The sequence below is a fragment of the Tachysurus vachellii genome, chromosome 11, assembly GCF_030014155.1.
Source record: "Tachysurus vachellii isolate PV-2020 chromosome 11, HZAU_Pvac_v1, whole genome shotgun sequence".
NCBI lineage: Eukaryota > Metazoa > Chordata > Actinopteri > Siluriformes > Bagridae > Tachysurus > Tachysurus vachellii.
The window spans coordinates 11,133,976-11,159,192 of NC_083470.1; the positions used below are offsets into that span (position 1 = coordinate 11,133,976).

Consider the following 25,217-nt stretch of genomic DNA (forward strand, 5'->3'; position numbering starts at 1 on the left):
GAACAAGATTTTCTGAAGCTATAAAAAAAAATGAAGGTCTCATTTACAGTGTGAAAGATTATGACATGCGACTATACATTGTTAGGAAGTGTTCAGTCTACCAAAAGTCTACCAACACTATACAGTGCACAGTATACTTTGATTGAAAATGGCATCCAACAAAATTGATACTAGTAAAACATTTTATTTTTAATACAAGATCAGAAACTGTGCTGAAAGTGTAGGCTTATAATGAATTTTGTTAACATTACGTGCATTTATGTATTTTGGATGGATTTGGTGCTTGTTTTGTAGAGCTGCCATTCAGATTGAAGTCCGAACATCCAATCGAATTTCTCCTCGCTCCTCGAATTTTCTCCTCTGCCATCCTTTCACCTTCTACTTTCACTGATGACAGATTAAGTGAGTCACCTGTTCACACATCGACAGAAAGCCATCACAGCCATCATTGGTGGTTGCTTATTGCTTTTCTGTTGTTTTTTTTTTGGGTCTGAAATCCAGCTGTTTGCTAGTTTGTCTTACTTTACACCCTGAAAACCAATGTCATGGTTAATGGAAGGCTGTGTCTCAACCGAAAAGAAACCACAACGCTGGAATTTGGATTATGCTTTACATAAACACACATCTATGCATTTAGCATGAACTGGGTGGCCTGATGCATTTCACATGGAACTAATAGCCAGCGAATTGAGCTTTATAGATGTTTGAGATAGACATGTCACATTTTCGAGAGAGATGTTGAGGTCTAGTTTATAGTTCAGGTTATATGATGCTTCAGATGCTTTTCAAGCAGCTCGCATTGTGAAAATGGCACACTGCCAAATAGAGAAAGAAATGGGCAGTAATTACAGGAAGAACTGACATAATATGTGAAAGTAGAAAGAATGAATGTCCTTAGCATTGCGTGGTGGATTTCAGATGGTGCAATTGAGATACGTACTGTATCTGTACAGAGGAACACTGGAAATGGGTGACATAATCAATGAGTACAGCAAGTCATACCAACTCACCAGTTCCTTTTTAAGGTTTTTCTTGAAAAGCATTTTTAAGGCATTTTCCCTGGTCATTTTTATGGTCTTTAGACACCTTAACAAGTTACCGATCTTGGTTCTGGAGTACCCATTGTTCTGCCCATTGTTCACTTCAACCCGAAACAAACGTCAGACTTCAAATGAAAAATCGGCATGGTGGGTTGTAGTGCAGGTCTAAGGTGATGAACCTGTCCTCTAAGTGTCCTGATGCACACATCAAGCCCATTATAGACGTGAACGCTCATGTGAATGTTTCTGGCAAGCTTTTTATTTCATTATCTGTTTATTTTAATTACTGTACTCGTATACAGCATCCCTAGATTGGATATCAAAAACGAGGATATTCATTTCCACTTTATGACCTTATGCATGGATGTAAACTAAAAAAGGAACTCCAGTTTTCTGGTGTCAATCACCATAAAGGTCATTCAGATCCTTGATGTAATGGATGGCCGTTCAGGTCGAATGGATGGTTGGTAAGAACTAAGCAGCCAGTGATTCATCTTTAGTTCACTGGTACTTAACACACATATAAGTGTTATAAATCTTTCAGGGGATTGAACTGGATCGAATGTGTTGTGTTTACTTTTGTGCTACAAAGGACAAGCTGAGTGCATATGTACCTAATCCAACAGGTCACTGGTTCTCCAGACCCCCAGCTGCTTTACTGTGAACCAGTTGCCTGTGTGTGATTGAGTGTCGCCCCAGACATCCTTTTAATCCAGCTGGTGTTGACTCCTCAGTCCCAGCTGTGCACTTTAAGAGGTATAGAGCGGATGGCCAAACAGGATTGCAATAGACGAAGAAGGAAGTCAACCCGAGGTTTCCTGCTCTCTACTTCCTCACTCAGGAAGTACTAGTGTGAGGTTTCAGGTTTATAAATAACCAATCTAATAACCTTTTCACACTTCGATTGTGAAAACTGCGATGGCCTTTGTTTCAAATCCAGATGTGTGGTAATGTGTTTCATTTAATGAATTAATCACAATTCAGTGGGTAATTTACAACATTTATGTCAACTGTGGTCAAGCGAATGCATCAAAATGGTGCAAAAATGGTGTGTTAGTCATTTGTCAGTTCTTGTCTTGTCTAACACTAAATGGATTCAAACATTTGAGTTCATTGCATCAAATTATTTATTTTCCAATCAATTGAGTTTCCGTTAATTGTTAAAGCACTTCTAGCTACGCCCATTTATTGATTTGCCAATGGCACAAACCCAATGAAACTCCTGTCCCATACATCAGTTCTTTATATGATTTTCATTGATATTTACTAGGTGGTCTGAGACAGAATTAGTGCAAAAGCCTACATGATTTAGTCACTCAAGAATTCTCACAAGCCTCTACGACAGCTTAGAACTGTTCTTAAACTTTAGCACTTCTCTAGCAACAACACATTCACAGGCACTTGTATAGCAGACACTCCAGGTAATCTAATAAATAGCTAAAGGCTAAATAATGGAGTATGAGGTTTCAGGTTTTAACACCTTGTAACGCACCGTAGGTTTTCAGCCCCAGAAAAGTCATCAGGACTCATGACTGTTTATAGCTTCTATATATAAATTATAATTGATGACAGGTACTGACTTGTTTCACAGACATTCCATTCCATTATATACATCTATAAATTGCCAGAACACACGACGTGTTGTTTGTTATTAAAGTAGAAATGTGGTAGCCTAGTGGTTAAGGTGTTGGGCTATCAATTGGAAGGTTGTAAGTTCGATCCCGGGTCCACCAAGCTGCCACTGTAGGGCCCCTGAGCAAGGCCCTTAACCCTCAATTGCTCAGCTGTATAAAAAAAAATGAGATAATGTAAGTCGCTCTGGATAAGGGCGTCTGCCAAATGCTGTAAATGTCAATTTCTGGCAAGATGCTGGCAAGGAATGTAACACTTGAAGATGGGAAAATAATCCACTTCCGGGTGGGACCTGACTTCTGTTGCATCACACCACCCAATCACAATCCTAGTCCCAAATCACAGACTATTAGCTTCTTTTTTATATATATATATATAATTCTCCCATAACACTGTGGCCCATTGTGTTTTATTTTACACTTGTCAAAGGCACAAGCTGGCACAGTGGAAGGAAAGTATTAATCTGCATAGTTAATAGGTCTCAACCGCAGCTATGTAAGCTTCCCTGTTGCCAAGTATTAGAAAGCCAGTTCTGACACTGATTTATTTCTATACATGCCTAGGCTGTTTCATGATTGCTCGTTTGCATACTTTGGATTAGATATTTTAATGTCTTAAGGCATTTGTTTTCCTATATTACATGTACTAGGATGTAATCTTACCTTTATACAAGGTTATACTTTCAAATTTGGATATACTTTCAAAAATGAAATTTGCAAAGTAATCTCTCATAAATTCTGCCAACATTTTGAGCCTCGGTTAGTCATTTGAATTGAATACGTTGCTTGTTGTGAGCATCAGCGCTGTTCTATTAGTGTGAAGTAATACTCAGCAGGGGACGGATAAAGGCGTCTGCAATATCTCGCCGCTTTGTCAGAGGGCTGGGAAGTGTTAATTAAGTATTATATGCCTTCTGATATCTCACAGGAGAGAGAGAGAGAGAGTAGGAGATAAGTGGTAAAAGAAGAATGCCTCATTCATCTTTTAATATACAAACTTCTCAGGTTTGGTTTGAAATTCGCCATCTGGGATCTCATCCAAATAAGTCGTCTGGATGCCGGTGTCTGAATCAGATCTGCCTGGCAGGATGCCACTGTACACACAGATACGCACTACATGGGCCACACCTGTCTGTCCCTCCTCACCTTTTACAAACAGGCCGCAGCGCTAGTGCCACTTGTTGTGTATTATGAATGGTTTCAGACTGCAGACTGTCTGAGTCAAAGGGTTCATGTTCTGTAAATAAAATATTTGTTTAACCCCTCATTTCTCAGGTCATTGTGAACATAATGCTATTTTTTGGCATTTGCTTCATTGTTTGGGTGGAAAGGAGATTTTTGTGTTTAAGCGATGTTTGAATTTTACTGGATGACTACAAGAAGTAGCCTCGATTGTCGGGTAATCATCAACACAAAAGATAGTTTTGTTATGTCACCCAACAATAGACTGGTGCAAAGGAGACAGCAGTAAATCAGGGTCTTCTGACCTATTGGCCTCTTCACTGAGAGAGCTCAGAGGAATTCCTGAAGTGTCCTGAGGGAAATTTTCCCCCCGCACTCTGAGGCCAAATGCCGCCCACGGAAGCTCAGACTCCCTAAGATCCTGGTGGCTTCAGTAAGCCACAGATAGATGGGATTTTCCCGTTTTCCGTGTGCGTGTAAGCTACTGTAATCGAGGGTGAAACATGAACTGAGTGATGTTGACTGCTCCAGCTTAGCTGGTGTTGAGCTTGAAAGAAGCATTACCACCTCTGCCACTCTGAGGGACGATCACAGACCTACCAGGGTATATGGTTATGCTTGTCTTTAATTTATCCTCAGATGTGACCAACTTTGGCTCAAAGGTTTGAAAGCTAGTGAAAGAACATCAAATACAACTATCTAACTAGGACCTTGGGGCCTCAAGTACCTCATGTTTGTGGTAATGCACTTTTTACATGTTTGGAAATGCCATGTCAGACTGCTGACGTAGATCAATTTGTTATGCCGTCATGTCTGTTTTGTGTTTTTGGTTGCGGTGAGTATGGGAAGTCCTCCATTCCAACCACAAAAGAAAATGCTAAAGGATAGACCTGATGCAACCCCAAGTTTTTATATAAATTATTCCCAACATGATTCATTTGTTTATAAGGGTGTTTCATTCTGCACTGATAGCTGATATACTAATACCATGTCTATAATAGATAGAATAATAATAGAAGGCTTCCATTCTGATGTGTTTATGCATATTCGAACTGTATTACGGAGGGCTTCATTCCGTAAATAGATAAGTATCTAACAGCTCACCTTGAGGGACCCATCAGAGAAGATCACGTGTCCACTTAGGCTAATTGCTGCAAATTGCAAATCAATCTGTTAATGGAACTTGGTTACTACCCCAAAGCATGAGCTAACAAGTGGCAGGAATGAAGCAATGTTATTAATAATGAGTCATAACTCAATCTATTTTCCTCACTCCCAACAATCACGTTAAAAAAACCATCTCTCTTATTATTATTTGGACCTTACCAGAGTTGGGGTGTATAGCCTGGGTCAGCCCAGGATTTGTGCCCCTCCCCTATACCCCCTGCTGTGTGTGACCCCTGGGTTCTCATGTTGCTCCTCCACCAGTCCAATCCCTCTTCCACGGAGAGAAGGCCAAACGCCTTCCAGATGGCTCCTCCAATCTGCTCTCAGATCTTATCTGCCCTGCCACATGTCGGTGCAGAGAACTCCTTTCCACTGTCACTGACATCAACGAGCATGTTTGTACCAATTGTGCCGGTATTTACAGCTCGTAATGATGGAAGCTGTTGAGGGAACCTCTGAAGCTTGTGTTTATTAATCTGCATCGTGCATTCGATTGTTCAGTCATAAATAGCCGGGCTTGAATTTTAGTTAGAAGCAAGTTGGATGTCAGCAATGCTAAAACTAAAAGAAATAGGAAAGGGATCTAGAATCCTGACCTTATTGGAAAGGTCTAAATCGAAAGACAAAATCTCGGACTATAGAATATTTTGCACGGACGAATAATAACACCGTTGATACATAATTACGATTGTGATGTGAATACAGTGTATTCAAATGCAGTGGTCTGATATGATTCAACCTTAGTGACTTTGACCAAAATTATAGTCACGTGAACATAAACATGCCAACTAGCATAACAATATTATATACTGATCATCTGGTGTATCTCACATCTTTTAGCAGAGGCAAAATTTTGTTTCCGTTTCTGCAGGCAGCTCAAACAGTCCTGCACTCCGAAGCCCCACAAAGCGGAAGTGAGAGACAAGCGGCCGAGCTCAAAGAAGACTTTGTATGTGCGGGCATGGCTGAAGGGAAGAGACTGGAGGGGGGCGGCGGCAGTGAATCAGAGTGATGGGGAGAAAGGGCCAAGCTCAACTCCCCTTTTTTCATCCCTCCAGTTCTCCTGCCACTGGGCCTTTTGTCTCAGTCTTCTGGGCCTCAGCCACAAAAAGAGGATTTTCCCCTTTCTCGTCTCCCCCTTACTCGTTTTTATTTATTCGATTTCACGCCATGCTGGCCAAAACGGCCCCTTCCTCGTGTCCAAAATGGCTCTAGACTCTTTTGCAGCGAAGCACATTCTCACAGCAAGCCATGAAAGGGCCTTTTCGATGATGCTGGCTCTGTTTCGATGCGAGTATTCAGTGGGAAAGGGAATCTCAGGTTCGGTCACTTTTGGGTGTTGCTCACGTTGTGGGAAACAGATTGCCTGCACAGGCACCTCACTCGCACAGAAGAGTGGAAAAGTGGTGACAGTGGGGCATTAATTTGTTCAACATTGTGTCCCAAAACATCTCTGTTTAGAATGCTCAGCACTACTCAGCAGCCTTCACTATTTTATCTCTTGACTGGAAAACCAAATCAAGTCCCTGGGGATAAAGACTGGAAATCCTTGACTCTGAAATACATTCATTCTTTTAATTCTGTCATTCAGGTTCCTCCTGTTTTCACTTTGTCATCAGATAATTAAAATGAGGTGGTGTTTTAAATTGCAGTCATGCAAAGCGAATTATATTTTGAAGCTGGATCGTCTACACTTGATTAAGTGTATTTCACATCATCCGGGTCAGCCTACACGAGCCCAAGCTACTGGATTCTATCAGATGGTTTATGTTTTGAAAGGCTCATACAGAGGAAAGCAGATCCAGATTGCATAGAGAGGGAAAAAAAACACAAGGAATGCTGGATGGCTGAAAAATGCATCTGGGTGACACTTGAATTAGTGTTGCTAAATTTTCAGTATTAAACGTTGTTTACTGTGCACTGCCCCGGTTATTTAGGGCACCTCTCTGAGTTCCCTGCATTGTTGTGTGATTAAAGAGCTCTCGCATTGTTCCGTCTTTTCTCTGCCCATGTTAAGTGAGCACAGTAGCTGCTTTTTAGCTGTGAAGTGAAAATTCAGAACTTCTGCATACTTTTGTTATTCGGAGTGGGTCTTTTTTTCACATCATTATTTGTTCATATGAGAGTGGTTTTATGACTAAATACGAGTGTAAAACATTCTTAATGAGTTAAACATGCAGTGACCACCTCAGGGGCAGTTTAGCTTAGACAATCCACCTGTAGGCAGGTTTTCAGGGTGTGGGAGGAAACCAAAGCACCCACATGGACATGTACTTGGACTTATTCATCTGACATGTAGTTTTTTCATTCCCATTTGTACAGCACTGGTAGCTTAGTGGTCTTGACATAATGAGCAGATCTCACAATCGCACAATTTGAGCAAGATATTTAAATCAGGCCAGACAATGTTTTTCCCAATCTTCATCTGTCTGTTGAATTTGTGCCCACTGTAGCCTCAGAGTCTTGTTCTGGTAGAAGTGAAACCCTTTTTGTTCTTCTGGTTTTGTATCCCATGAATCTCAATCTTCAGAGTATTGTCCAGGATAAGATGATTTTCTGCTCACCATGTATATAAAGAGTGGTTCTTTTTAGACTTCCTGTAAGCACGAGCCAGTCTGGCCGTTCTCCTCTCTCATCTCTCATTATTAAGCCTTTGCTGCTACTAGAGTTGTCGTTTTTTTCTTTCTTTTCTTTATGCATCATTCTATTCAAAGTCTAGAGACACAGGATATAGACGGTAGGTTTTAACAAGTCTTTCTGGCAACAACAATCATTATGCAATGATCAAAGTCACATGTCGGACATCTTCATGAATTTATGCAATGTTCTGCTTCCATGTGATTGTCAGGTTGGGTAGTTGCATGAATGTTCATGTGTTCCTGTTAAAGTGTCTGTGTGGTATTTTAGTATGCACCCATTCAAATAAGGTTTATACTAAACTCTCCTTAGATACGATGTGCTCTTGCTGACAAAGTTAGTGATGAACGCACACCACTTTGCCTGACAGTGCAGAAGTGTCTTTAAATGTCTCACTTCTGTTTTTCCATCTGATCGTCAGGGGTCACGTGCTGAGGTTTTCATCTGCACAAAATGTTCATGAGCACTTCTGCATTTCAGTGTCTCTCGTCTGTTAGTTTTTCTTTGTGCTGAGCCATGTTATCACACTTACTAATGCTGTAGGTGTCAGGGCTTTGCTGTTCAGTCTCATATTAAGAGCTTTGCTGCTAGGATCTGATGGCCAATTGGTCTGTCTTGTTTGTATTCGTACAAGTTGACAGAACATCATATTTTGCCTAAATTTCACAACTGGGTAATGGCCTTTAAAATCCATGTGATTGCAAAATTCAGACTTGTCCATAGTTTCTTAAAACAAACAATTCAGCTCTACACAACTGCAAATAGCATCAAGTTTTCAGAGGTAGTTGTGGTCAAAATGGCTTTGAACCTTTAGAGGAAACTTGTATTAGGAAATGGTGTATTGTTGTATATTCAGTGTTGAACAAACAATAAAAAACAGGCCATCAGTTCATTTATTAAGCAAGGTTGATAGAAACTGTGCTGTAAAGCAATGAGGCTTTATACAGGACCACCCTCTTTTTCAGAGGAAAATGGGTAAAGATTCATCAATCAAAATAAATGTCCTTCAGGAAACTAAATCAAATTCCTACAGCCCTGTTTGGATAATTGTATATTATCTTTGAGGTCTCATCTGAATCGGTCATGTCTGTCAATTTCATGGACCGTTGTTTCATGCGTCTGGAAACATTACACTGTATTTTACCTTGACCTGTGGAAATAATCACAGGTGGTGTATCCTGTCCGAATCGACATGCTGTTAAAGATCCCAGTAGGCCGTATCCTGTGGGAGAAAGACGTTTTGTGCTTTTCAGTCCAGAGTCGCTCCGGGAAGCGCTTCTTTCTGTTGACCTCTAGAAAATCGAAACAAAACAAAGCATCGGATGAGTTTGAAACACACAAATTTAAATATACAGTAGATGGCATTTAAATGGTCATTTTAAGGGAAACAGCACTTCTGGGGGTATAAATAAACTTAAAAACTTATGTATGTTCAATTCAAGCAAAAGTTAAACTTTCATGCTTGTTTTAGTCATGTGACCTATTTATGCTGAATTGCAGCTTGCTTTAGCAGTTTGTATTAAAATGAGGTGTATGTAGTATGCATGGTGGGAACTCCCTCAATACACCGTGAAGACACTGCAATTTCTGTGTTTTATACAGAGATTACTTATCCCTTATTTAATACTGATGTCCTCCAGGGACATGATTTAATAGACATATGTCCCCCGGAAATCTCATCTCGTCTGAATGGCATCATATTAGTATCTCTATTTTTAAGAACCATAAACAATGTAGAGAAAACTGACAACGTATCAGTAAAGCTTTAGTGAATAAAACAACGGTGTCCTTATCATTAATTTCACTTTGAGGTAGAGATAATGAGGATGATGATGATGATGTAGTATAAGCAAAAAATATTTGATGATTTCCTCCTGTTATATTCATACTAGAGGTCATACTGAGTTTTTAATGTAAAACAGACCAAAAAAGCAGATTCTGTTCCTGTTTTTTTTTTAATATTGAATTTTACAGTTATATAAACTAAACTAATTCCCTTCTACTCTGACATGCTGCATCACGCAAATGAAGCAGAGTACAAAAGTTTCAGTCACACATGAAGCCCTTTTCAGAGTTTGTTATTCAGCTGGTGCTTACTGAGCATAAACCTTCCTGCTAGGTCAGACGAATCGTGGTTAGTGTGCTGATGGCAGAAGGTCACGGCAGCAGGCCCTTGACCCTGAGTCTTCTTGGATGAGGCTACTGTCTAGGAGAGCATATGGCCCGTCTGAGTGTCTTTACCTCGCTGTGTCTGACCATGCTTGCCTGAGCAGCTCACTTCAAACGAAAGGCTTGTCACCCATGTCTAACCTTCTGCCACCCTCTACTTTTGGAGCAGGACAGGAACACAGAGATATGGTCTGTGAGCTTTTTCCTCCCAACATATGGCCATCAGTCTGATTTCATTAGCTTTGCTGAGAAAGTTGTAGGGTCATTATATCAACACACATTTACACAGATTAACACTTACAGTATACATGGACTGAATGAACTGAATAATACACTTGTACTGTATCCATCCATCCATCCATCCATCCATCCATCCATCCATCCATCCATCCATCCATCCATCCATCCATCCATCCATCCATCCATCCATCCATCCATCCATCTTTTTTTGAAAAAAAATCCATCAGGTTTTGTTTGTGGTTGCTGACAATCCACAATCATTCATTTATGCCATGCAATTTTCACATCCAAAAATAATTCCTTGATCCTAAGGTCAAATTGGAGTATATTTTTATTTTATTAATTTTATTTATTTTTATTAATTTTTAGTATAACATTAGCATAAAGTGCTTAATTTTAAGGTTTTAAAGGGTAATTTTTAACCCCGAGGACCAGGTTTACACTATAAGTTGGTTTTGAAAAGTGGTTGGTTGATTGGTCTTATTGCTTGATAAGACAGAAGAATAAAACCGCCGGAGCTTGTGTATCTGTGGCCAGATCTTTTGGTAAAGCATCTGACTGCATGCGGCCTCTTCACACTGCGGCGCTTCCTGTCCGAATACATCCTTCCTCTTTTTGTTTTGTCAGAAAGAGAACTCTCACCATCTTGTGTTACTTTTCCTATTATGAATTTGATTCTGCTCAAGTGAGAATTACCGTAACTTGTGATGGGATTTCGATAGAGAAACACGTGCACAGTGTTTACATGTGCATGGTTCTGGCTTCCTTTTTTGTTTAAACTTTTCTTCTTAGAAAATATTTTTTTTGTGCTTTATTTAGTTTAAGCATAACAAATCGCACAGCTTGAGTGACTTTTTCCTAATTTCTCTATTGCATCCACCAAACAGATGGTTTAGCTTTGGTCGATTTGGCTAATTGAGTTGTAGAAGTTTTGTTTATTAGAAAAGGACAGGCTAGTGCATGTTAATGAAAGCCTTCACACCGTCCTGTGAGAAGGGTCATTTACCAGCAATACTTGAGTGTCTGATCCAGTGAGGACGTGTGAAAGTGACACAAACTAGCTTTTGAGTGCTGGCTTAGAGTGTTGAGATTTCTGTGGCTGAGGAGCCTGTGTTTCTCCTCCTAGACATTGACAATAAAGGTCTAATTACGCCTTTGACATTACCCTGTGATAACAAGAATAAACCCGGTGTGCATCCTTTATTCTACTCCTCAAACAGTTTTTATTTGCCTGGCGTGCTTTATACGTCGTCATGCAGCTGCAGCGAGATTGCGGACGGTGCATGTGGTTTGCACTTGAGACCTGTCATCCAGCTTGGTTGTTTTTCATCAGTTCAAACAGCAAACATGTTTTCATGCAGCAAGACTCTCTCACACAATTAGTTTCATAGACTACAATAACCTTAAAATATGAGGCCTTGTGCCACTTTCGTTCTGCACAAATGTGGCTTGAGGCTGCAAGCTGGCCAGATGTTGGGTTTTTTTTTAGTTTACACTTGCTCATATGTCACAAATATATTCAGTCCAAGAGCTAGTAAAATATATTCAGTCCAAGAGCTTTTAATGGCTAAAATAAAACTATGAACAAATCACAGCTCCTAAACTAGCTCATTTTAGACATGATGTGCTCTGTCATATTCTGAGTGGTTTCTGAAGAACTGACAAAATGCACTGTATTACTTGGAACAATAGCTTAATTTTCTACAAGCAAACTACTAGCAAACTAGCTGAAGCTATTTATTTGATGATTGATCATTTTTTTATTGATCATTAGCCAAGTTAGATAGCTAGCTAGCTAGTTTACTAGCAGATAACCGGTCAACTTGTCTAGTGCTAACAAACTGGTTCACATTGGTAACATTTATATTGTCAAATTCTCTGTGATTTATTTTTCAGTAGCAAAACTTTTTAAAATGTACTGTAACAGTCAATATTTGGCACATCAATGGCTAGCTGTTTAGCTTGGTAATTAGCAGCTAGTCTAATAATACATAATCTTGCTCATGATTTGTATTTATTCATTTTTAAAGTGTATAACCTGTCAAAATGTATTAATATGTTGTTAATCATTAGCCAGGTTAGCTAGCTAGCAGTTAGCAACTATCTAGCTGACTAGTAAAGTGCTAGAAAAGTCGTTTACATTTGTAGGTAGACATGATTTGTTTTAGCGTGTTCTCAGTGATTTCTTCTTCAGAAGCCGAACCTCAGTATTTACTGTAACGGTCAATATTTTGTTCATTACCTAAGTTAGCTAGCCAACTAGACAGTATACAAGCAGTATGCTTATTGATTCATTTGCTGATAATAAACTGTAAACTTGTTCACATTAGCCAGAGGATTATACACGACCATTTTCTCAGCAATATTAAAGCCAAACATGTCAAAAATACTTCATATTAATCACTGTCTTTAGGTAAGTTAGCTGGTTGGCTAGCTTACTGCTAGTAAACAAGTTAGCATTTGCCACAGGTAGATGAATTTGCAGGGTCCGAGTTTTGGACTGTTTTGTCATTATTTGCTAGATAGTTTAGTTTGTTGGTTTTGTAGCTAAAGCTTTTCAGATATCAAGACCAGATTGAAGCTGTTGAGTGACTGAGTGAAACATTCCTTCTAGAGTGTTTTTTTTTTTTTTTTGTAAGTAATGAGAAAGTCCCCATTATAAATCAAAAACTGTGACTGTATGTGCTAAAAAATGCCTCAGACAACAGTCTATATTATGTGATTCAGCCACTTAACCAGACCAGAACAGACTATTACAAAAAATAGTATAAAAAAACATACAAAAACATACAAAAAATACAAAAAAAAACACTTTTTGTGTTTAAGGGAAGTATTTCATTTGGTTAAGGATAGCAGAGGGTCTACCTGCAGTCTGTATGGGCTTCTCACATGCTAATGTCTGCACTATTCAGCAGTCCAGATGGGTTTTATTAAGCAATTAACAACACAAGGGTGGAACACAGAGTTTAAAATGACTTCTAGGGATAAATGTTCCTTGATTTCACACTACTTTGTCTGTTTCTGTGTTTTGTGTGTGTGTGTGTGTGTGTGTGTGTGTGTGTGTGTATGTGTGAGAGAGAGAGTGAGAGTGTGACTAGCTCCACTGTTCTTATGAGCCTGAGCTGTCAGTGCTCAGCCATGTCCAGTACAAAGGTGAAAGGCAGTGCAAGCTACTGTGCCTCCTTTTTCCCATCTCTCTGCCCTGCTCTGGGTCCATTGTGTGCTGTTCAGAAGAAGTCGTTTCCAAAACTATCAAGAGTATTAGTTTGTTGTGTTTGTTGTGATTGGGGAAGCAACGGCTCTGGTCAGGATAGGCATGGTGTCATTTCCTTCCTAAAACAAGAGAAGATAAGACCCATCCTGTCCCTGAATTCATACTGGTGTTTAGTTAAGGTCACCAACACTGCCATTGTGATGACTTTTTTTTCCTGTAGTTCACTGAGAGAACAGATTGCTTCATTGGCTGAGACATATGGACACTTGCATGTTTCCTTTCTTGTGCAATTGCCTTGGGCTCTCATCCGGCGGGGTAATGCGATCCTTCTGATCACCAGCTGCAGCGGGAGAGCCGCAGTACTCAGGCTCTGATTGAACCACACCATCTTTCTGCTCTATGTTAGCTTGCGTCAACAAGCATTGCTTTACAGGCTAATGCAAACAAAATTGGGCATTCAGCATCCATCGGGGAGAGAGAGAAAAGTGAAAGCCAAATCAGCAAATTATATTAAAAACACTTTGCAATAAGTGTTGTAGAAAAATAATGACAGGGTGTCATGATATGGCCTGATAAGAAGCAAGAGTTGTTTAAAAAGTTGTTTTATTTTTCTTCTATGGCTGCAAATTGTTTATGAGGCCACTTAATAAGACTAAATATTCAACTTGCAAGTTACTGAGAAACTGAGTACTGAGTTACCTCCGCAGTAAAGACCTGGTGAGAAACTATCCAATTTGAAAGCGTTACCTCTGACTGTTACAAAGCGCTGACAGTGAAGAGCATCTTGTCACAGCAGATTTCATGACAAAGATTGCACACGTTTTAAACTGTTTAGGTAGAGTGCTCTTACAAGTGCCTGTGAATGAGTTGTTGCTATGGAGACGCTAGCATCCTAGAACGAGTACATTCATATAAACCTGTGAATTATCTTTCAGACAGAAGCTACAGCATGAAACTGCTGCTGACCAATCACAATTAAGATTTGAAAAAGCAGTGGCTCATTTTAAGCCAATTAAAATCTTAATTGAATCTTAAAAAAAGAAATCAGGAAAGCCTAACCCTAGATTTAGACATTCTTCCGGCTATAAACCAGTATTATTTAAGTACATACATACTTGTTGTTGTTCTCTTACAGTGGTCTAAATCATACTCCAGTTCAGCTTTACTTAATTTTCATTTAAGTTAACATGCACATGCCTTGACAAGGTTTCACGCCACAAAGAGTCTGCACTTCCAGGCTGACATTTAATATGACATAAACAACAGAAGTGTGACCGCTTTGATTGAACCATGAGGGAACAGATGAATTTTAAATCTCATGTAATCTCTGCATTACCTGGCCTCCACCTCACACACTCGGTCTCCCGTAGGAACAGCAAGACGTTACCATGGAAGTGAGGCAGAACCATACCAGATATGTTTATTTACCTGCCTTTTTGACGTCAATGAGAGGACTGGTGGTGATGCAGCACTGGTACCGAAAGACTAAAGGTGTCTGCTGCATAGGAACAGGACACGAAGCATCTTAACATATCGGCTTCTGATATTATGCCCTTTGTTCCAGTTACTGAAGATTAATCATATGACCTGAAGGTAGTAGTCAACATATGTGTGTGCCATTTGTGGTATAAGCTAAGTGAAGATAATATGGAAAAACAGGATAAAAACCCATTAAAAAAATGATTAAAGAATGACACAGCTTCCTTTTTATCCGTTTCTAGTTACATTTAATGTCATCTTATTATCACCTTTGTTATAGCTGTAAAGAAATGTTTCCTGATATAATTCATCTTATTCATACATGTTAGGCTGGGGTTAGTGAGATGTGGGGTCACAGGTAGGATGTCTGTCTTGTGCCCACCGTCGCCGCCGACCACCCTCTACTCTCTCACTATGGGCTTTACGGATGCTCAGCTTCCTGGCTTTCGGCTCTGCGGCTCCTTTGGAAACCTCACACATGGATGAATCTGGTCAGGATGAGTTGGTTGTGCCATATGGGAAATTTCATTAGTGCACGCTTGAAGGACGGATCCCCTGCACCCTGCCAGAGGCTGCTCACAAAAAATCATACAGTGCTGTCGCCGGGATAACACCCGAATATGTCTTAATCGGGAATCAGTTATGTGTATCCAGTTATTCTACTGAAGTCTATGTTTAGTTCAGAGTGTATCCACTGCTTTATTTTTGCACTGGGGCATGTCATACTGTGAGAGCATCTTTTTTTGCAGGGTGTAATGAATGGTGCTGTATTTATACACACACACACACACACACACAAACAGAGCAGTTTTTAAATATCTTGAATGGAGTAATATGATCTAATGCTTCAAATAATAGATTATTATCTAAAACGGCACATGAGAAATATTTAAAGCTAAAATTCCAGTTTAAATCATTTTTAGCAGTACACTAGTGTTCCAGTCCCCTGAAGGAACAGAAATTGACTTATCAACATTTTCAATCCAATTGAAAATTCCAATTTAAAATTAGTCAGTTTTTTTGTTGAGAGATGTTTTAACCTCTGTTGGGATAAGCTTACACAGTATTTTAGAAATTAAAGTTAACACCTTTTAATTTTAGATGCTTATCAAGCACTTGGGGCATCTCAGAGAGCAGAAACTTCAAAGCTTTTAAATAAATATTTTGCCCCTAGTTGGCTAGTTAAAACAGAAGTGCTTATGAAAAACTACACCTTCTTGAAGCACTGAGTGTCTATTCATATGAGACTTTAACCTCTACTGTGGAACGTGACATGACAAGGAAACACAGTGATGAACATGGACACATTCCATCTTTTTTTTGTGGTTTCTACCAAATAGTGAACGTTAAAAATTTGGCACATAATTTTGCAAATTTCATGAAACCAAATGATCTAGCAACAGAGCAAGACAATTTTCAAATATTCAGCAAGATATTTTCATTCAAGTTTTGTTAAGCTGTTTTTGCAGTGAAAGTAAGATGCAGCTGCATGTTTTTTATACCAGTGCACTGTTGATTTTTCCAATATGATCAAGATTTCTAAACCTTTATCTTCCCTAACAGTATTGATCTGATGTACAGCTGCAGGGCCAATCACAGGACTAATTCTGATAGGATATCATTTCTGTTGTCAAAGATCCTTCACAGAGATTTGTATGGCTCATAAAATTTAAGCCTCATGATAAGCATATGTGATAAAAACATCATCAGTGGCTCTGGTGAGTCTTTGTGTAAGGATATGTTTAATGTTTATGAAAGAACTCTTCAGGCAACGTCGGCTTTTTAATGTAAAGCTGTAAAGTCTTCAGGAATTTGCTTTTTACGGTTCCTTAAGTATGTGACAAGCTGCAGTTTATTAGCTTCGAGAGAGAAAGAACAGATGTTTGTGAGCTATTTAGTTCTTATATTATATTATTATTAAATCAGAACAGGCAGCGACTAGTTCACAGATCTTCCACATCATTAAATCTTAAAACTGATACAGTTATGTTGTGTTGTTCTTTAATAAATGAATAATTTGTCAGTTTGGGCAAATGACTGTTATAACAGGACTGAGTATGTCAAATATGAGTATGTGTGTATTTAGTGGTAAGAGATTAAAAGAAGAATCCTGTGCTTACAGATTTTTTCAATACAAGTACTTTGCCAGAAAAAAAACAAAACAAAACTAGATTTGTAAAGTTCGTCGCGACAGACTTTGATGTTGGCTTTGACGAGGCAAGTATTCGCAAAGGCCGGTGCTTTTTGGAGTCAAGTGGACATAAGAGTCAGTGTTACTTTTGGAGGCAAGTAGACAGAAAGATAGGGTGCCAAAACATTTGGAGGCAAGTGGAGACGAGCATGTGATGTCATCCGAATACTCCTGAGGAAGTTCCCCTCATTGGGCTGAGTGTTTTGATAGGTCACATGTTCATGTTGTGCTAATTTTTGATTTTCACGTGACATCACGTGACATCATCAGAATACCCACGAGGCAGTTCCCCTCATTGTGCTGAGTGTTTTGATAGGTCACATGTCCATGTTGTAAAAAGTTTTTTGATGTTGCATATATTGGGGGCGGGGCTGCGGCACAACCGGAAGGCCAGTCGGTACACCAATTTAAAAATTTGTTCAGAGTATCACCCTAAAGGAGCTGGCCGAGTTTGGTGTAGATAGTTCAAAAGCTTGCTGAGTTATAAACCTCCAAAATTTATAATGGGAGACTATGGGAAAAAAGGCCACTATGAGACCCGGTACCGGAAGTATCGGTACTCGGATCGCTTAGAAAAGTAATAGCAACAAACTTCAGACCAGGTTCTACAACATATCCAAATTTTGTGCATGTGGCTCGAAAGCCCTAGGCCGCATTACATTTTATAAATTTTTGTCTAAGCTTAAATAGGAAAACAAAATGTTGGCTTCTACAAATACAACATAATAATCAAGCATTTTTGGCTGTAACAATCACAGAAAAAACTCCACAGAATCCTGTCAGGACTCTACAGTGTAGAGAGTAAAGGAGGTGGCTTTACATCTGCTGATACGCCTAAATGCTCATGACAGAACACTCAAGACACCAACCCATGGATTTAAAATGTATAAATGCTAATAGCTGGTTTAAGGGGAGATAATTTGTAGGAGTGAATACCCCCAGAAGAGTTGAGTTTTGTGTGTGTGTGTGTGTGTGTGTGTATAGGGCGTCTGGGGTGACAATATAAGTGGGAGACGAGGTCTGTCATTAAGGGCAGGGCTGAAAGGACTGGCACGGCACAGGCAGGGGAGTGGTACTCCTAAACGTGGCACTTGTCATGCTGTTGTGGCACAGGGCACGGATAGATAACATACAGTAAGGTAAAAACAAAGGGGAAGATTCTGTAACCGAAGCAGACTGACACACAGACAGACGTTATAATTTGAGATGAACTGCCACAGACACAAACTGGACACAAACGCACACAGAACATACAGAGCTGCACAGAGAGACCACACCACTCATGCTGAGAATTACAGCATCAGAGACTAATGGGAGTGTGTCAGGTAATTCAGCACACACATGGTGTGAGTGAGTGAGTGAGTCAGTGTCAGTGAGGTGAGTGAGTGAGTGAGTGAGTGAGGTGAGTAAGTCAGTGTCAGTGAGGTGAGTGAGTGAGGTGAGTAAGTCAGTGTCAGTGAGGTGAGTGAGTGAGGTGAGTAAGTCAGTGTCAGTGAGGTGAGTGAGTGAGTGAGTGAGGCGAGTGTGTCAGTGAGGTGAGTGAGTGAGGTGAGTAAGTCAGTGTCAGTGAGGTGAGTGAGTGAGTGAGGTGAGTAAGTCAGTGTCAGTGAGGTGAGCGAGTGAGGTGAGTAAGTCAGTGTCAGTGAGGTGAGTGAGTGAGGTGAGTAAGTCAGTGTCAGTGAGTGAGTGAGTGAGTGAGTGAGGTGAGTAAGTCAGTGTCAGTGAGGTGAGCGAGTGAGGTGAGTAAGTCAGTGTCAGTGAGGTGAGTGAGTAAGTCAGTGTCAGTGAGGTGAGTGAGTGAGTGAGTGAGGTGAGTAAGTCAGTGTCAGTGAGGTGAGCGAGTGAGGTGAGTAAGTCAGTGTCAGTGAGGTGAGTGAGTGAGTGAGGCGAGTGTGTCAGTGAGGTGAGTGAGTGAGGTGAGTAAGTCAGTGTCAGTGAGGTGAGTGAGTGAGGTGAGTAAGTCAGTGTCAGTGAGGTGAGTGAGTGAGTGAGGCGAGTGTGTCAGTGAGGTGAGTGAGTGAGGTGAGTAAGTCAGTGTCAGTGAGGTGAGTGAGTGAGTGAGGAGGCGAGTGAGTCAGTGTCAGTGAGGTGAGTGAGTGAGTGAGGTGAGTAAGTCAGTGTCAGTGAGTGAGTGAGGTGAGTAAGTCAGTGTCAGTGAGGTGAGTGAGTGAGGTGAGTAAGTCAGTGTCAGTGAGTGAGTGAGGTGAGTAAGTCAGTGTCAGTGAGGTGAGTGTGTCAGTGAGGTGAGTGAGTGAGGTGAGTAAGTCAGTGTCAGTGAGTGAGTGAGGTGAGTAAGTCAGTGTCAGTGAGGTGAGTGAGTGAGTGAGGAGGCGAGTGAGTCAGTGTCAGTGAGGTGAGTGAGTGAGTGAGGTGAGTAAGTCAGTGTCAGTGAGTGAGTGAGGTGAGTAAGTCAGTGTCGGTGAGGTGAGTGAGTGAGTGAGGAGGCGAGTGAGTCAGTGTCAGTGAGGTGAGTGAGTGAGTGAGTGAGGTGAGTAAGTCAGTGTCAGTGAGGTGAGCGAGTGAGGTGAGTAAGTCAGTGTCAGTGAGTGAGTGAGTGAGGCGAGTGTGTCAGTGAGGTGAGTGAGTGAGGTGAGTAAGTCAGTGTCAGTGAGGTGAGTGAGTGAGTGAGGCGAGTGTGTCAGTGAGGTGAGTGAGTGAGGTGAGTAATTCAGTGTCAGTGAGGTGAGTGAGTGAGTGAGGAGGCGAGTGAGTCAGTGTCAGTGAGGTGAGTGAGTGAGTGAGGTGAGTAAGTCAGTGTCAGTGAGTGAGTGAGGTGAGTAAGTCAGTGTCAGTGAGGTGAGTGAGTGAGGTGAGTAAGTCAGTGTCAGTGAGTGAGTGAGGTGAGTAAGTCAGTGTCAGTGAGGTGAGTGAGTGAGTGAGGCGAGTGTGTCAGTGAGGTGAGTGAGTGAGGTGAGTAAGTCAGTGTCAGTGAGGTGAGTGAGTGAGTGAGGAGGCGAGTGAGTCAGTGTCAGTGAGGTGAGTGAGTGAGTGAGTGAGGTGAGTAAGTCAGTGTCAGTGAGTGAGTGAGGTGAGTAAGTCAGTGTCAGTGAGGTGAGTGAGTGAGGTGAGTAAGTCAGTGTCAGTGAGGTGAGTGAGTGAGGCGAGTGAGTCAGTGTCGGTGAGTGAGTGAGTGAGGCGAGTGAGTCAGTGTCAGTGAGGTGAGTAAGTCAGCGTCAGTGAGGTGAGTGAGTGAGGTGAGTGAGTCAGTGTCAGTGAGGTGAGTAAGTCAGCGTCAGTGAGGTGAGTGAGTGAGTGAGGTGAGTGAGTCAGTGTCAGTGAGGTGGGTGAGTGAGGTGAGTGAGTGAGTGAGGCGAGTGAGTCAGTGTCAGTGAGGTGAGTAAGTCAGCGTCAGTGAGGTGAGTGAGTGAGTGAGGTGAGTGAGTCAGTGTCAGTGAGGTGAGTAAGTCAGCGTCAGTGAGGTGAGTGAGTGAGTGAGGTGAGTGAGTCAGTGTCAGTGAGGTGGGTGAGTGAGGTGAGTGAGTGAGTGAGGCGAGTGAGTCAGTGTCAGTGAGGTGAGTAAGTCAGCGTCAGTGAGGTGAGTGAGTGAGTGAGGTGAGTGAGTCAGTGTCAGTGAGGTGAGTAAGTCAGCGTCAGTGAGGTGAGTGAGTGAGTGAGGTGAGTGAGTCAGTGTCAGTGAGGTGGGTGAGTGAGGTGAGTGAGTGAGTGAGGCGAGTGAGTCAGTGTCAGTGAGGTGAGTGAGTGAGTGAGGTGAGTAAGTCAGTGTCAGTGAGGTGAGTGAGTGAGGTGAGTAAGTCAGTGCAGTGAGTGAGTGAGTGAGGCGAGTGTGTCAGTGAGGTGAGTGAGTGAGGTGAGTAAGTCAGTGAGGTGAGTGAGTGAGGTGAGTAAGTCAGTGAGGTGAGTGAGTGAGGTAATTCAGTGTCAGTGAGGGGAGTGAGTGAGGTCAGTGAGTCTGAGTCAGTATCAGTGAACCCCAGGTCCACCAAGCTGCCACTGCTGGGCCCCTGAGCAAGGCCCTTAACCCTCAGTTGCTCAGTTGTAAGTCACTCTGGATAAGGGTGTCTGCTAAATGCTGTGAGTGAGTGAGTGAATGAGTTGGTGAGTGAGTGAGTGAGTGAGTGCCACCGAGGGTGAGCCAGCTGCTCAGAATAGATTTATAAACCATAATTAGAAGCAGGCTTTGAGTGGCAGTTGTTTTCTTCATGGGAGACACCCATTCACCCACACAACGCCATGCATGTGGGACCGCATCTCTCTCTCTCTCTCTCTCTCTCTCTCTCTCTCCCCCCTCTCTCTGTATCATGTGACAGAGATGCCAAACTAAGTACCAGAATGTTTGCTTGTTTTTCTTTCTTATTTATATAAATTAGTAGTATCATCAAGGAGATTGTCTGATTAGATCAGAGTCAGACATGTCATCTTGAATGGGAGTTGCAAAATTATTGTCAAAACGATGAATGTTTAGCGATACACTGATATTAGGATTAAAAATGCTGGACTATTTCTTACTTTCTCTCTCTCTGGTGAAAAAGAACATCATCATAACCATGTGTTTTCTTTCATTTCTTTCTTAAGGCTTTTCTCCAGAGGATCATACAGATGGGAGAGAATCAGCAGTGCCTGACACCGGAACAAGTCAAGGTACACAGTGTGATGCACTCATGACAATTTGACCTATACTAATGACCATAGACGAGCAAAGGGAGAAAATAAGCTTTGTATAATATGTTTTTTTTATTGAATGTTAGACTTGGGGGGGCACGGTGGCTTAGTGGTTAGCACGTTCGCCTCACACCTCCAAGGTCGGGGTTCGATTCCCACCTCCGCCTTGTGTGTGTGGAGTTTGCATGTTCTCCCCGTGCCTCGGGGGTTTCCTCCGGGTACTCCGGTTTCCTCCCCCGGTCCAAAGACATGCATGGTAGGTTGATTGGCATCTCTGGAAAATTGTCCGTAGTGTGTGATTGCGTGAGTGAATGAGACTGTGTGTGTGTGTGTGTGTGTGTGTGCCCTGCGATGGGTCGGATACACAGGGTGTATCCTGCCTTGATGCCCAATGACGCCTGAGATAGGCACAGGCTCCCCATAACCCGAGGTGGTTCGGATAAGCGGTAGAAAATGAGTGAGTGAGAGAGAATGTTAGACTTGCTGTCAACACTTCTTCTTTTTCTGCTGCTCTCAGATCTTGTTTTCCAACATTGAAGAGATCTTGGATGTACACCGGGAGTTTTTCTCCACGTTGGATTCCAGTCTACAGCCCGAGCCTCAGCCTCAGCACGCACTTGGTCACGTCTTCCTCCAGTTTGTGAGTTTCCTCTTAATCACCTCGTCTTTGGAGCTATTCACATTGCGCTTAACCCATGGTTATCATCGCTTCTAACCTCGGGTAGAGGAATGTTTCACACGTCGTTAATTTGCAAGCAACTCTACTCTTAAAGCAGGGTCAGGAGCTCTTTTGTGGTGTTCACCTCACATTGTGCTGCCAATACTGTACAGTGTGAAAATCTGTGCTTAAAACGTTACAGCTAGCTGCTTAGGAACAGAAACAAAATCAGAAATTAAACAGTGTGTGCCTCATATCATGTGAAAATCATGACATAAGAACACAATAAATACATCATGTTAAAAAAACAAATCACAGAAGTGCACGCCGTAGCGAAGGGGAACTACTGTACGTGGCAGTGAAAAATTAGCAGAAGTTGGATATCAGCGAATACCTGGTCAATTATAAACTTATAATGGTCAAAAAAAGTATAAAATTGAGAATGATAACAATACCTGCTCAGGCACAGAATAGCAGACATGTCATTTTTTTAATTCTCACTGAAGTGAAAGTGCGAGACGAGCCGTTATCTAAAGTGCTTGCAGGCTGTATTTATCCAGTCATGATTTTTGTCACCTCAAATATGCAGAGAAGAAGGTTATTCTAGGGTTTAGGTATGTACAGTGTGAAACATCATATTATGAATAACCAGGATTAATTGTTATCCCCAGGTAAAGAATGAGCAGCATGCAAAGTCAAACAGGATATGCTAGGATTGCATTTAGCTGGAGTTTACAATGACCCAGTGTTAACTATTTCAAGTGTGTTTGATCTTCTACTGACATTCAAAATGTGTTTCAGAGATGCTTCTGCTTTGAGCATTTACTGCATTTGGCAGACGGCCCCTATACAGAGTGACTTACGTTTTTATCTCATTTTATACAACTGAGGCATAGGGGCCTTGCTCAGGCAATGGCAGTGCCCTGAACCTTCTGATCAATAGTCCAGCATCAATAGCCAGTAAGCTACCACATCTAGAAAGTGTTAATGATCTGTGGGATTACAGTGATCTACTTTAATCTGGAAATAATACATAATGGCACGTGATATATACATATATATATATATATATACATATATATACTCACTCACTCTCACTCATTTTCTACCGCTTATCTGATATATATATATATATATATATATATATGTGTGTGTGTGTGTATATATATATATATATATATATATATATATATATATATATATATATATATATATATATAGCAGTACCTTGTACATTGCAGTAAGTGTTTCTGTTATTACTCGTGTTGAAGCAGATATAAACTCATTCTCTCAGATATAAAGTCATTCTCTCAGATATAAAGTCATTCTCTCACCAGCCTCTCTTTTTCTTTAAACTGTTTTGGTCCTGTTAGCAGTCACCAAAGTGGTTCAGTGATACTCATATTTTGTTGTAAGTTGGATGCCATTCCTGACAAAACTCTCCCAATTTTGTCTGGACTTGGGACAAAAGACAAAGAAATCATAAATTCATATAAACAATTACACACGCTTTTATTTTCCCCAAACATTCTCCTGTGTAAGAGACGACAAGCATGTTACGTTGAGCTCATTATTATAAACCCGTGATTCATCCTTGCAGCTAAATTACTGGAAGAGCTCCAATTATAGAAAGTTAATCAGCGCCTTCTGACCACTCAGACTGGAGAATATAACAGTGTTGTCATAACGGCTGTAATCGAAACAAAACAGAGCCTTCTGCTCAGAATGACTGTAATCTTGTATTTAACCCAAATCCACCCTGACTTCCACTTTACAGTGATATTTCCTCCATCTAAGACTCAACGTTAATCCTATCATCATATTTATGTTTAGAGACCATATCCCGCCCATGTGAAGTCCAATCACTACTTTTTTTTCTTATTTGAGGCATATTACTTTAAGTGTCTGCCCTGCTGATGTAACCTGGGTATTATTTTAGCCCACATCAAGACAGAAAGCATGAGTCACTGCATAATTCAGGAAGAGGAAGGTTTTGTGCAGTGAACCTCCTGAAAGAAGCAAGCACATGCTGGTCTTGAAATGAGACGAGAGGAAAAAAAACGAGAGAAAAGTTTTAATCCAGAGATTAACTGCAGTTTATTATTGTGAATATGTACTTATATTGCGATATTGTAATTACTAGCTGTGTAATTGTGAAACCTTAAATATCCTTCATTTTTTAAATCTTCTTTTGGCTATTCCCTGTTGATGGAACACGGATCACGTGATGTGCATAATAGATTTGGTACGGGTTCTACGCCGGATGCCCTTCCTGACATAACCCTTTTATTTTTATCCCGGCTTGGGTATGACACTGACAGTTAACTCTTGGCTAACTGTCACCGTGGCTGTGTTAGCGCCCTGCCCGGGATTCGAACCTGGGTCGCGTCAATGAGAGCACGGTGTCCTGCCTCTCAACCACCAGGGGGCTACGTTAAATATTGCGCATTAATTTAAAAAATAAATTTGGCAGAGGATGAAATAAAGCATTTGGGCTATTTTAGACCCAAGTGCCAGCTTTTGGATTAGGAATTCAACTGAAAATTGAAAGCAGGCTGTCTGGGGCTGGAGTTGTCCTCTCTGGGTGGCAGCGTAAGAAATCCGATCTGGGTTTCTGTCTCTGTGACGCTTAGAATTCAACTATTGAGTGTATTGCGAGGACTGCTTTCAGATATAAAGTGAGATTTCATTCTATGCTGAATATGTTTATATAATTCCCATACAGTCCATCTAAGTACTTCTAGCTTTTATTCTATTACAAAAGTGCTGCTGATGTTTAGAGACGTAAGCCGCCATCTGAGGAAATTATAATTGAAACGTTTTGTACTGTGTTGTTTATGAAAAGTGACCAAAAATTCAATAGAAATGATATTTCTGAACATTGCATCATCCTACACTGATATGAGTTCTAGGTGATTGAAAGCACAATCGATTGCACAACTGTCAGGACATTAGAGACACACAGACACACACATGCTCAGCGGTTAAA

The 25,217-nt window shown here is 41.0% G+C and overlaps 1 protein-coding gene across 2 annotated transcripts in view; it reads left to right on the plus strand.

Annotated features, from left to right (window-relative positions):
* Positions 1–25,217, plus strand: part of prex1 (phosphatidylinositol-3,4,5-trisphosphate-dependent Rac exchange factor 1) — a 77,341-nt gene that overhangs the window by 2,612 nt on the left and 49,512 nt on the right. For both annotated transcript variants that reach the window (XM_060881018.1, XM_060881016.1), the window contains exons 2-3: positions 21,484–21,549; positions 22,088–22,210. In XM_060881018.1, the coding sequence (XP_060737001.1) occupies positions 21,484–21,549; positions 22,088–22,210 (189 nt within the window). The remainder of the gene's footprint in view (positions 1–21,483; positions 21,550–22,087; positions 22,211–25,217) is intronic.